Below are 14,100 nucleotides of genomic sequence, written 5' to 3'. Positions count from 1 at the left end.
CCTTCTCTCTGGGCCTCTAGTTGGTTCACGTAGTGTTTTTGCGTATCGCGTCTGTGTTACACGTCACCACGTAGGCTCACAATTGGCCGAAGCGGGTCATGTGTGTGATGCGTGATGACGTGCAACACAGACGCGCAGCGCAAAAACACTACGAGGCCCAGAGAGAAGGAAATGAATAGTGGAATAAAGTCGTTATTTTTGTTTGTTTTTGCGCACAAAAAGTATTATCGTCGCTTGATATACTTAGGATTAAGCCACTGTAGACACTTGGACTATATTAACGATCTCTTTAATAACTTTTCTGGGCCAGCAAGTTTCGGTCCCTCTGAAAGCCTATGGAGGAACTCTCAGATTTAATCAAAAATATCTTAATTTGTGTTCGGAAGATGAACGAAGGTCTTACGCGGTTGGAACAACATGAGGGTGAGTAATTACTGACAGAATTTTCATTTTTGGGTGAACTAACCCTTTAATATGATAGTGTAGACCAAGTAAATCAGCGCTTCGTTACCTCACAACTGACCAGTTTAAGTATTAATTCAGCACTTGCAGGTAGTTCGGTCAGTAGAACGCAATGTTCTCATTCCTTTATATCCGTGGGACTCGCATGTGGCGCTGATATCTGTCTCTCATCAGCAATCGCAGGTCGCTTCATACCAGTCATGTTAAAAACATCAGTGTATTCACTCATCCATAAACATTATTTCCCATAAACATTATTAGATCCATCGGCATGATGACAAGTTCCATGATTCCGCTTATTCACTGCGTCATCAATCTACGCCTTTGTTAAGAGGTTAGCGACCCCTAGCAGTGAAAAAAAAAACATATTGTAGCTTTGATAAAATAAATAAAACACAAGGATGACTGATAAAGAATGGGTCTTCCATTTGTCGCTCCGATATTTATGCTCCTTGACTGACACACACACTTATCAGAAACAGTTCAGTGGTTTGTTCTTGAATAAATTTTAATATACTGTTGTCAAGCTGATAGTTTTGCATAAAAGCATAAGATGTGTATTCCAATACCAAAAATACATAATGGCATATCAAAGAGATGGACACTGGCAGATTCACTGCTGTTATGTACCACAGCAACATTTTTTTAATAGTCAGATTCGTTTATGCACGTGTAAATATGATTGTTAAATATTTCAAAAAGTGCAGACAAACAGTTGTTAAATATAATTTTTTGTTTGTAATTTGTAATTTTGTATCTTTGAATACATTTTCCACCAACACGCACACGTAGCTTGTGCAATGAGAGGTTTCAATCCTCAATCACTGAATGCCACTTCATCATCCAATTTCTGTGTGATAAAAGTCTACATTTCGCATGTTAGAGATAAAAGACTTAAAGCATTTGTGAATGGCCAGGTATGACTTTCCTCAATAATATCAATGATAGTTTACTGAGGACATCCCATTATGCTGGATGATGAGAATGGAGATGAGTGTTGGAAAGAGTGAGCATAAAGATGGGTTTACATTGTGAGGACTAAATGTACCCTGAAATCACATACAATCACAGAAAAACTGTCATCACATGATAAATGGCTTAATATACAACAATATATTAAATAACTTTACGCATTTTAAATTAAAATCTATAAATGAAGAAAGATTTTGTTTGAGGGTTAGGTTTGTGGAACAGATTTAAAAGAAAAAAGCTGTCATGGAAAGCCAAGAACAGACAAACATGGCTGATAGATAGGCATTTGCCTTTACTAAAGAAACCCTGAGAATTTAGGCCAAAATTACTGTGAATGAATAAACTGATGGCTGAATGAAAGATGACAGAGCATTTACAGAAACTCATTCCTTGCAATGCAATAAAAATATCAATATTGATATCAGCAAACTATAAAATGAGAAATTTTGTAAAAATGTAACTGTTGTAATATCTTGATACATCATATACCCCAATGTTTTGAGTATAGTTTTTTAGTAAAAACAAAACTTTCCATATCCCATCATTTATAACCAGTTTTACTCACGTTGTCAGATAGCAAAAGATATGCACAGTAAATGTCAAGGCATTTTGCAATCCATATCTGTATTTTTTGTATAATATTCTCATGCACCATTATTGTATTATTATTAATTATAAATATTATTGTGTTATACACACTGTTATCAAAAATATCACATATCAAATATAGTGTTTAGTAAAATATGAATAGAGAACAATTTATCAGTGAGAGTCAATTTATAGAGCATCCTAAAATGAAGGGCGACAGCCTGCTTGCACGAAAAACCTGAATCTCTCTCTCTCTCTCACACACACACACACAAACACACACATCTAATGATTCAAATGCCTCTAATTTGAAAAAGAGTCAGGCAGACATTGCTGTCAGTTTGCAAATGGACAGTATGCGCAATTCAATATGCAGCATACAGTCCCTATTGCTGATTGACTGAGAGACATTACCTCTGAAACACTCATCACAGAGCAATACAATCTATGGAATGTAATGAGAATGATACAACAAATCAGCTCTTTCACATACAAGGATATTTTGAGGGAAAATGAAGGACCTAAACTGAGCCGACAAGAGTCGTGATCCACAAAGATTATTATAAATGCCTAGTGGGAGAGGACGAGAACCAGACTTAATGCACCAGACATGCTTGCTTTTTAAAACAGAAATTACATTGAATTTGCTCAAACACATATTCAAATTGTACATTTTATGCTACTAAAAATTTCAATCTAGAGTTGTAAGATTTGTTTGTTAAAAATAGACAGCCTTAATGTAGTATTTGCATTGTAGCTTGAATCATTTAGGACCCTTTCAGCCTAGATCTATCACTCACACTGGTTTTGAATTTTTTTTAATTAATTTACAATTTAGTATTTGCTTTTTGCTCCTTTATTAATGTTGCCGTTGTCACGAACAATGAGGAGAGAATATGTTCATACTGATCAGCTTGCTACTCTATGTAAAATAATAGTTAGCAATGCCATAGTCACAAAACAAAATAAGACCCAACCAACAAAAAATGTAGCCTAAACAGCATATAAGAAAGAAAAAGAAAACCTTGCCAAATTTGATTATAAAACAAACATGTAGTAAACGGCCCCTGGATTTATGGAGGGGTGGAGGGTGTCACATATTTTTCATCTTCCCTGACAAAGGTTGTCAGTAGGCTATAAATGAAAGGGCAACATGGAGATAGGTCAGAATAAATCATCACAAAGATATGCTTCAAAGGCCTTGAGAAACCTTCTTTCATCACATCTGGTCTGCCATTTTAAGTCTTATACTAACAGAGGGAACCACATGAAATACCAAACGTGAGGCAGTGAGTTGTGGCATTAAAACTTAAATGTCCAGTAAGTTACAGAATCTCCACTCTCTTACCTTACACTTTACACATCTTCATTCGGATCCATTTGAAGGCTCTTGACAATGACATCAGCACAACAATAATAATATTAATACAAATATATAAGCGCACGTAATTTCCACGACTAAAAAAAGCAAGTCCACACAGACACAATTCCTCGTTGTGACGGTCTAGTGACGGGCATGCCCTCCAGCGCGTGAATATGCATGCGACCGATGGCGCGAGAACTCTCTGTGTTTCCCCTTCACTTTCATCTCCAGATGCTGAACGTTTACCTCTTGAAAGGCATCTCTAAAAGGAATATAATATAAAACACGTCCACCGCAGTAAATTAGGCTACACGTCGTATTTAATTGAGTGGGGAAAAAGCAAAAATCCACGCGAAAGTGTGTTTCTCGTACAGCACACTTGGTTGCAACATCTACTGGACCGTCACGCCGTAGTATTGATCGAAGATCGTGAGAGGAGGGTTATATGACCTTGTGACGTGTTGTAAATTGATGGGGGGATCCCTGTTCTATTTTTAGATCTTGGTTGTTGAGAGACTAGCGGGGGTGGATGAATAGGGTGGGGGCTCGGGGGTTCCCGTGCACGCACAAACCACAGCAAAATTGATCTTAAAAATGATGCTCATATGCAGCATTCGGAATAAAGGGATTCTTGCATATGGACGCATCACTGGAGACACCATTTTGACGTTCTCTTAAATTGACTATTGTTGCTTTTACATCGTGGTCTTTATAAATGCATGGTGATGATTAAATAGCAAATACATTTTAGTAGCACGAGAATTTAATCCTGGGATAGCACGAGAATTTAATCCTGGGATATTATGTTAATTTTATTATGCTTACAGTGTTGTATTTTTGGGTATCATTAGGTTTCATTGTAACATGAATCTGTGCTGATCAGGTGCTGATACATAACAACCATAAAGGTTTACACACTGCTGCTGTGGACTCTATATTGCGCATACAGCCGAATATGGGCAGTGCAGTGGATAAGTGTTTGGAAACCAGCTCTCATCTCACAATGATGGAAATCTTGCATTTGTTTACAGCCTGGCTGAGTATTTCTTTTTAATCTGGAGGCAACTTTAGTTTGGGACATCAGCTCAGTGGCATGTGAACCAATTTACTGGAAAATTTTACAGATCCAGGCTCAGTCATGAAATATTCTATCTATGGTGTAATCAGAGTACTGCTGTCAATCATTTCTGCTTATTTCAATCATCTCTTGATTGTCACTATTAATGAATTTGCTGTAGGTTTAGTCATGCAAGAAAAAGAATGCATTTCAGCACAATATTAGCCTACTCAACACAATTGTAGCCTATACGGTGCAAGGTGCATCAGAGTCAAGAATAAAGCACAACTCCTTTTTCAATTATCTTTAAGAGGATTAGGAGCGTTTATGCACCATGTTTGCCTAGGGGCCATTATTTGACATGAGAAGCCCGTCACTTAAAACAGAATTGAATGGGATTCCTTTGTTTGCGTTAAGCAACCTCAGAGTGACTTTATTACCAAAGAGGGTGCAAATATTTTGAAGGGGAAACAGCAGGTTCCCTCTGTCTGACGAGGCTGGGAATAAATCCAAAGTCAGCCGTTTGCATCAGGAGCGAAAGTGAGTGAGCCAAATGTTCAGTTTTTTTAATGCCATATCTGATTCAAATCCATCTGATTTCACCTTCCCACAATTCCAATCTCCTTTCACTGAAGGAATTCCATATAGGGACACACTGACCTATATTTAGGATATGTTTAACCTTGAATACCTACAATGCAGTGAGACTAAGACTTTATGCATGACTTTTGCACAAAGTTAGGCAGGTACTTTTCAGTGTTGGTGTTCTTTTCTTGTGTGGAATTTACCCTTACATTAAGCCTCAGCATCAGTAATATACTCTCATGTTTGGAGTGAAATCTGCTTTCACACAAGATTAAGTGACTGTACTCAACATGAATTCATGATGTCCTAATTAAGCCCTGAGCACACCTGAAGGAGAGTGAGTCAGTCATCTTAAAATTCACCTCACTGGAGTGGAAGGCATTCAAGATGTCACCTGATGTCATTCAATGTATTTTCATTATCTATGGACAGACATCCTATTTTACTATTGTAGACCTCCAAGCAGTAACAACTAAAAAAAAATACTTCAGAAATTAAACTTCTGTCATCATTTACTCACCCTCATGAATGAATGAAGCATTTATATAGAGCTTTATTGTACTATTATTATTACAATCATATCAGGAGTCTCTCCTCAATCACCACCAGTGTGCAGCACCTGGATAATGCGACGGCAGCCACAGTACAACGGCGCCAGTGCGCTCATCACACGTCAGCTATAGGTGAACTTTTATTTTCTGTGGAACATAAAGGATATTTTGAAGAACTGTTTTTGTTCATAAAATGAGTCAACAAAGTCCAAAACTACATTCTTGAAGTCAACAGACTCCATTGGCTTTCACTGTACAGACTAAAACACTTTTTCAGAGGAAAGAAAGTTATACAGGTTTGGAACAACATGAGGGTGAGTAAATGATGACAGAATTTTCCTTTTCAGGTGAATTTTCCCTTTTAAAATTAAGCATTTGAGTGGTAGATACTTGTAAAACCTGTACATTTCAAGAAATTGTAATATATTGAGATTTCGGGGGCCTATAAATTCACTGAAATCAATGCAATAAATTGTCATTGAAAAAAAAAATGAGGGAGAATTTAAAAATCAAGCAAAATGTCTGTGAATGTAAATTTATCTGATGCTCTGCAATAAGGAGGCTCTGAAAACCATGCATTGGGCTGTATTTAAATCTCAGAATTGTCTTTGTTCATTTTGGGGACTTCTACATATTGTATATTGTTTAACATTTTGTATAAATCTCTTAATTACAAGGATTGACACCTGATGTATAAATACAAATCCTCTAATCTCTATACAATAACTTTATGTACTTTATAATACATATTCGGTAATCAGACAAAATCTGCTAAGGGGTAATAAAATCTAACAAATCGTGTAAATATTTATCCTCTTTTGTTGGAAACTTAAACATTTTATCCAACGTTGATAATTTGCTCAATATTTTAGACAACTGAGAATATAGTGATCAAACTACAGTTTATAAAAATTATTATATATATATAAAAAAATTTAACTTGAAGCTGACTTCTGCCTGATGAAACTGCAAACGTATCTTCAGTAAAACTTTCTGACTCTTGTCTTAATTGACTACAACTTCTAACTCCTGGTCTTAATTAATCATATGGTCCTTGGTCTTTAACTGTAAAAACCCCTAACAGTGCATAAAAAATGTTCGTCAAAACCAACACGTTGAACGATGTTTTTCAATTGGATTGGCTTTTTTCTCTTTAGCATGCAGAGTGAAGTATTTCACTCAGTTCCCTGATCATTCAGATTCAATTTCAGAAAGGGAAGAACAAATTTAACTCATGCTTTATGTATTATGCACGTTATTGTCTCTGACAGACAACATGTTAAAGCCGCTCAGGCCGCTCTTTTCTCCCTCTTCTTGGAAAGCGATGACGCATTAAAAGCATTAGGTAGTGTAGATTTTGCAGAAAATGCATGCACTCCCTGGACCTCCGCTTCTTGTAAATACTAAAATTATTATTATTATATATATATATTATTATATTGTGCGTGCACGTTATTTTTTCACAGACATCAATGTTGTGATATTCAAATGATGTGGATTTGAAAACAGATAGATTGTAAGGTAATAATTATTTATTTCTTAGTCGGCGAGTATTCGGTGAAGTGATTGAGGCCCATGAGTGTGTTATGTCAGTGTTTTTAGTTCTAATATTCTAACAGACAGCCAGCTGATTTTTGGGTAATTATTTTTTGGGTGGCTTATTTTTCTTAATACATGTTTTACGGAATGAAGTTTATTTTGTTTACATGTTACTCAGAGACTGGCATGTGTGGCTTTTCAAAAAAATTACATTTAGCAGATTTTGAAAAGCCATGGAAAATTCTTTGGTCTAATAATAGCTGTATAATAATAGATTTCTTCCAGAACAGCAGTTGCATCATGTTTTTTTTTTTTTTTTAGAAAAAAACATTCATCCCTGGCAGCAATTGGAAGAGTCATCAGGTCATAGCTGATGAAAAAATATTCAGCACTGTACCGCAGTAACTTACTGCACTAATCTATAACATATGCATGCAAGACAGCATCCAATTAATATTAATGGATTGTGTTCTCTTGATTGCTGAGAGGGACCACACGTTGTGATCAAGTCTCAGTGGTGAAGCAGAGCCTATTAAGAGATCTCCTGCGAGGACATCCCTCACAGTGTGTGCACTATATAATTGCAAGTAGTGCTTGTCAGGGTGTCAGGCAGTGAGCCAGTTTGTGTATACAATCAAAAATCTTCGTTGAATTCAATGATCTGCATTGTCTGCATTAAATAGCAGCAATCTAAACTGGGCTCAGCACAGTTGAGCATCCTGCTTGTTCTCTGAGTAGATACTGAGGGAATACATGTGTGAAACAGGGATCTCCGGTGCTCTGGTGTTTAACACGGCCACTTGTGAGGCACAAGCGTTGCAGCGGCCTGTAATGGTGTTGCAGCTCAGCACCACTGCAGTACACCTCCACTGCATCCTTAATTATGCATGGCAGCTGTAGTGAGAACACCCACTCACTCACAAGGGAAGTGCAGGGGCAGGAAAGCAGATAAGAGGAGTGTGGAGTGGGAGTGGGTGAAGTCTGTTTGCACTGCTGCTGATGGGATGTAGGATTTGAAAAAACAGAGACCAATGCTGATAAGCTCAAATCAAGTTTTCACACGATGTCTTCTTTCATTAATGAATTTGATTTGATTATAATAATTATATGTAAATTACCATTATTGATTTCAGTACGTTTTGTCAATGCATTCAGTTCCTTTATAAGGAAAAGAAAACCTAAGAGACAATTTATAATATATGTTAAAATTAACCAATTTGCTATTTGGTATTCATAAAGGGCCTTACTGGGCCGAGGGGTAGGCTACATAAAATAATACACTGGCAAACGCTGGTTTAAAAGGTAACTCGCCAAAATTTTACCTAGGCTCTTTTTGTTAATCTACCCGCTTTTGTGTAAAAGCATAATTACAATGGAAACGCCACTTTTAAGATTTACCGTATTTTCGTTTTAGGTCAAAATGCCTTTTGAATGCGAGTGCTTGGGGCACTTCTATTATAGCATCAAAATCGCTATTTTTAAAACACTAATTTGGCTCGACACAACATGAAACTGTGCTCGAAGTATCACCAGGGGCTCTACACATGAACTTGAGTATTGACTACATTGTTTGTGTACACAAAGTTTACTAAAAAGAACAACTCACTGTAGTTCTTCCCGGCCGCTGGCATTTTGTCAGTCAAAAATAGTCGATCTGTATCACTGAATCATTTCATTATAAGGATCCTTTTTCAAATACAAGGTCAATATTGATTTTCACTAACGACAAAACAACAAATTATCCGTGAATTTATATGGAACTAAGCTTTAGAAGCTTTCCATCTTTACTCTCCTCCCGAATCCGATTACGTTGCATCCGGAGATCGACTATTTTTGACTGACAAAATGTCGGCGGCTGGAAACACTAACTGATAAAGTGATTCGTACAAAACCTTTCTTTTTAGAAAACTTTGTGTACACAAACAATGTAGTCAATGCTCAAGTTCATGTGTAGAGTCCCTGGTGATACTTCGGGCACAGTTTTATGTTGTGTCAAGCCTTCTTAGTGTTTTAAAAATAGAGATTTTGATGCTATCATAGAAGTGCCCCAAGCACTCCCATTCAAAAGGCATTTTGATCTACAACAAAAATACAGTCCAACTTAAAAGTGGAGTCTCCATTCTAATTATGCCTTTACACAAACGTTTGACTCGGGTAGAACAAAAAGAGCCTAGGTTCAATTTTGGCGAGAGTTACCCTTTAACACAAGAAAAAGTGCTGTAAAACAAACATCACTCAATTTTCGCCAGATTACGTAACCACGGTAGTTTTATAGACATATATGTCTATGGTTTTACCTGTCAACCCCAGTGTCTGTTTTCACAAGCACTTTGAGGCTCATCTCTCCCCAGCGATTAAGCTTCTCAACTTGCTTTCTTTTTGGTCCCGTCGCTTTTTTGTCTCTTTATAAACCTCTGTATTTATACTTCTTTAAGGACGTTTTGCATGCGTAAACCGTTGTTGACGGGTAAAAAATCGTAGGCTACACATTTCGCACCCATACACCGCTTCACGTTCAAACTTCGCGCTCTTTATTTTCCGGTTTCCCATATGCGCTGTGAACGCGTAGAATGATTGACAGATAGAAAACGCCTCAAAACCCTTCTGATTGGCTAAACAAAAAGCTGTCACAGAGATTGTTGTGATGTTTACATATCATTTTTTACTATTTCATTAAAAAAAAACACCTTTGTGCTGTTCCTGTGTTCAGTTTCAGTCATTCTGTTACCTTGAATATAATAGCCTACCTGGAACAAGGCGCTGGTGACACTGTTGTGTTTTGCAGTGTAGGCTAATTGGATATTTTGGAGATTACCAAATTCTTTGATATTCACTTATCATGGTAAAACTTACCTGATGATGTTAGAAAACAATAATTCTCAGCATCGGATATTTATGCATCCAATCTATTCATTTATACAGATCCCTCTATTAGGCCACACACCATAAGTCCCTTATCTTCATTTGTCCTGGACTGTTGAATAAGTGACAGTAATAGACCGATGCCTAGAGGAGCAAAATGAAGACGTGCTATCAAGAGCAGCTGTGGCACAGCAGCTGGTCTGACAGTGTCTGTGTAGCCTGAACACACATCATCTAAGGTGCTATTAGAAGGTGACTGCGTGTGTGTGTGTGTGTTTGCATACGTGTTAGCATTGATTATGTTTGAAACAGTAGCATATTTGAGTTGTTGTGCCCTGTGTCAAACAGCATCAATGCATTTTGTTGTAGGCTTGCATCTCATGCAAATCACTTTGATCTAAAGCATTCTAAAGGTATGAAAATGTGTTCGGTACTGATTTAAATCACTATGAGCAATAACACGTTTAGTTGTTGTATTTTTTTTATAAGGTTTGATGTAGAAAGTTATTTTTAAGTAATAACAGATAGGCCTAGCTTTTGCTACTAGGTGGTTCTCCCTCTAGCAGTAAATGTATAATATAGCATGTTGAACTACTCGAAAGAAAAATTTTAATTCACAATGATCAAATTAAATCATAAAATGTAGTGAACCATTAACTACATTTTTATTCTGAATTCAGATTTTTTTATTTAGTGTCATTGATCAAATATGCATCCTGCAAGTTCAATTATCTAAAAAAAGTACATTTTCCTAAGATATTGTCTTTGATTATTTGGATTCATTGCACAAAGGTCCCCTTTGATCAATCATATAACTTGTCTATGATTTCTGTAAAGGCTATATGAGCCATCTAAAATATTTAATTAAACATATATCACAACTGATCAACTATAATCAAAAGCTTACACTATAAAATACAAAATAACACTCTTTTCAGTCAGTGTCATACATCCTACACCAACGTGGTAATGCTTTACAGAAAAGTTCCCATAAGTTCCCAGAAAAAATAAATACTCTGAACCCTGAGTAGGTTTACAAAAACTGAGAAAGTCAAAAAGTGTTAGGTTGTGCCCCGCTCTCCCCTAGAAATGTTGAGATTAACAATAACTAATAAATGCTTTAGAAGAATTTTTTATTGTTAGTTGAGTTCAAGTTAACTAATTCAATTTAACAAATGGACCCTTGTTCTAAATTGTAAAGTGTTAATTATGTATCTATATTTATATCTATCCTAGGAGATCTGGTGTGAGCTTAGCAGTACTGAATCAGTTCACTCATGGTACATCCAGAAGTACAGCAGACGCCCGCTGGCCCGACATCGCGACGGGTCCTGGAGGACATGCTGAGATCCTGCGCAGTGGTGGAGTGTTCCGGAAGCTCTGCAGGTGGGCTCGTGTGCTGGTGGGGGGCTGGATGCTCTGTCACGCTCTCAGGGGACTGCTCGTCCTCAGCAGTCAGGGACCCTTTCTGGTGTGCAAAGAGACCTCTGTCCAGCCAGTTTTGTTGGTTCCCTGAAAAATGGCAGATGGTGCATCAAAATAAGAGGATGAATTAATATACATAAATGAATGGATAACACCAATGTCTGAAGAAGGCAAACCTACTATGGTGGTTTGCAAAGTGAAGGTCTGAATCAAGCACATTCCGTTTGAGTCGGGAGCTCCCACATGATGTGACCACCATCCGAATGAACTCACGACCACAGAGTTTCACTCGTACATCTTGACTCTCAGTCTTGGAAGTCTCGAGGAGGATTAATAAAGCCAAAGAAGCAAACCACTTAATGTTCATGGTGCTTCTTGGGGTGATCAAATTAGAATACACAATATTCAAGTGTGTTCAGGTACTTCAGGCTACCTACCAAAACCACAATAGGGGGTTTTTATACTTCCTATCAGACCTTTGGCATGCATGGTTTTACAAGAATCTATCTGGCCTTGAATGAAGAAAATCATGTTCTGATCTTTGAGGCCTTCAAAGCTGGAACGTATTTCAGATAAAACATGTCAGCTGTGATATATGGTATTGCCTGAGGTCAAGGAAAATTGTGATAGCTGATCATATTTTTCGTATTTTCTTAAAATATCTCTTTTATGAGTTTACAGAAATACGTCAATGAACATGTACTATTTTATATTAGGGGAAAATGGGTAAGATGCCTCCGCCATGAATATCACTAAATGTCATCTAAACACGTTTATTTAATGCTCTTATTAATCTTGACTATTTATCTTAACACTAACATTTGTGAGATTTATTCCATCTAAGTTCTAATATAATTGTCTGTTCTTGGATAATAGTCGTTTATGAATTTAATATTAATATAAGAATTTCTATATTTGTTAGGATTTGTGGACACATTTATTCATTTAGATTGCTAGGGTAAAAAAGTATGTTGTTTTTATTTTGAAGTGAAACGTGAATGGGACAGAAGCCCCCTAGTGGAATGTTGTTGAATGTGTTTCTTCTTCTTGTTTTTTTTTTTATAATTATTCAAATGAATGTAGTTATTATTTAATAATTTCGTGAATTAGACACACATTTCCAAACGCATTCACTATGGGACAATGGATTATATTAGAGAGAAAAAAAAGACAAGATTTAATCATTTTATAATGTTGTGAATTAGATGAGGGAGGATCTCTACAAAGGGAATTGTATCTTTAAATGTTACAACAGGAAATTGCCACTGTGGGCATCTTCCCTCATCTGCACTGTTACGCATCAACAACTTCAAAAAAGTAAACATTTTGCAAATAAATATGGTTAAAAGTCAGTTTATTGAGAGATATTTAGCCACTGATCATTTATTTGTTTTAAATGTTGCAGGTGGGATAAGCTCAGTTGGGTTGAACATAAATAACAAACAAATACATTAGTTATTCCAGTCTGAATTCACTGTAGATGATCCCATAATTGACCGTTATGCAGTAAATCCCTGCTGTACGTGGCAAAGGCTGATCTTTCCCGTACAACAAAAGCCACAAACATGCAGCTGTCAAGGGCTCTTGTCTTTACATTCCCTTAATTGAAGTTGAACATTTCTCTCAAAACACTGGCATCATGAGTCCTCTTGATCCTAAAATCCTGTTAGACATGAAGTCAGATGACTTGACTTCTCACCGACGGTATAGTACGTGCTTGCTTAGCACTTACATTGTTTTCAGAGATGAAAAAAAAATGAAGATGTTCATGGGAAAACTCTTAAAACAATACAAACAAAGCCTTTTATAATAAGCCAAAGGAAAGCAACTCCTCTGATATTTGCATTGTGCATGGGCTAAATACAAAAGATGTTAGGCCTATTGGTCTCTTTTGCATCAGGGAGCCTAAAGCTTTTTATTAATGATTGTATTAAATTATTTATGTAGCGACATACATACAGTGAACTAGTTCTCTCCGTTTTCATACGCATTATTCATTTTTTAATATAATGCAAGTTGCAGGAGTATGTTATGTAATGCAGAGCAAAGGTGAACCATATATAATGTAAAAGTTTCAGAAAAGAAGAGGGGGGGGTATACTTGTAATCGTATGGCTCTGCAGATAAACAACAATCATTACAAATAATGAAACAAAAGAGGAAATCACCCTTCATATCACACCTTCCAAAAACAGTTAAAATGTGAGTTGGGCCAATCTGAAAGGGTGTATATACAAATACAATGTTCATCAATTAATTTAGTTGAGAAATGTCATGGTATCCAAATTCACTTCACCTATACAGAAACATTGTGAAAGCAACACTCTAAATATACCAAAGGTGTCTGAAGGCCACATAAATCTCACTTGATCCTCTGAAATCCTTTATGTTTTAATTGAGGAAGAAAAATCTGCAGAATCTCAGGATTCTTGTCTGTGTTTATATGTACAGTGCTTTCCACTTTCTTTTTTTCTGCTGAACACAAAGGAAGATATTTTGAAGGATGTCGGTAACCAGACAGTTGATTTACCCCATTGACTTCCATAGTAAAAATAATATGAAAGTCAATGGGGTCCATCAACTGTCTGGTTATCGACATCCTTCAAAATATCTTCCTTTGTGTTCAGCAGAAGACAGAAATTTATACAGGTTTGAAACAACTTGAGGGTGAGTAAATGATGACACAATTTTCATTTT

The 14,100-nt window shown here is 36.5% G+C and overlaps 1 protein-coding gene across 1 annotated transcript; it reads right to left on the bottom strand.

Moving 5' to 3' along the window:
• Positions 1-11,231: 11,231 nt before the first annotated feature.
• On the bottom strand, positions 11,232-11,771 carry insl3 (insulin-like 3 (Leydig cell); the record flags this gene model as incomplete). Its single annotated transcript, XM_081373949.1, has 2 exons — positions 11,232-11,491; positions 11,585-11,771. 2 exons carry the CDS (start codon positions 11,769-11,771, stop codon positions 11,232-11,234), a joined length of 447 nt encoding a protein of 148 aa, XP_081230075.1.
• Between the last annotated feature and the right edge of the window lie 2,329 nt (positions 11,772-14,100).

The sequence above is a fragment of the Scardinius erythrophthalmus genome (assembly GCF_964197995.2).
Source record: "Scardinius erythrophthalmus genome assembly, chromosome: 9".
NCBI classification, from domain to species: domain Eukaryota; kingdom Metazoa; phylum Chordata; class Actinopteri; order Cypriniformes; family Leuciscidae; genus Scardinius; species Scardinius erythrophthalmus.
Note: the sequence above shows the minus strand (reverse complement) of the source record. Positions and strands in the feature narration are given on the sequence as shown.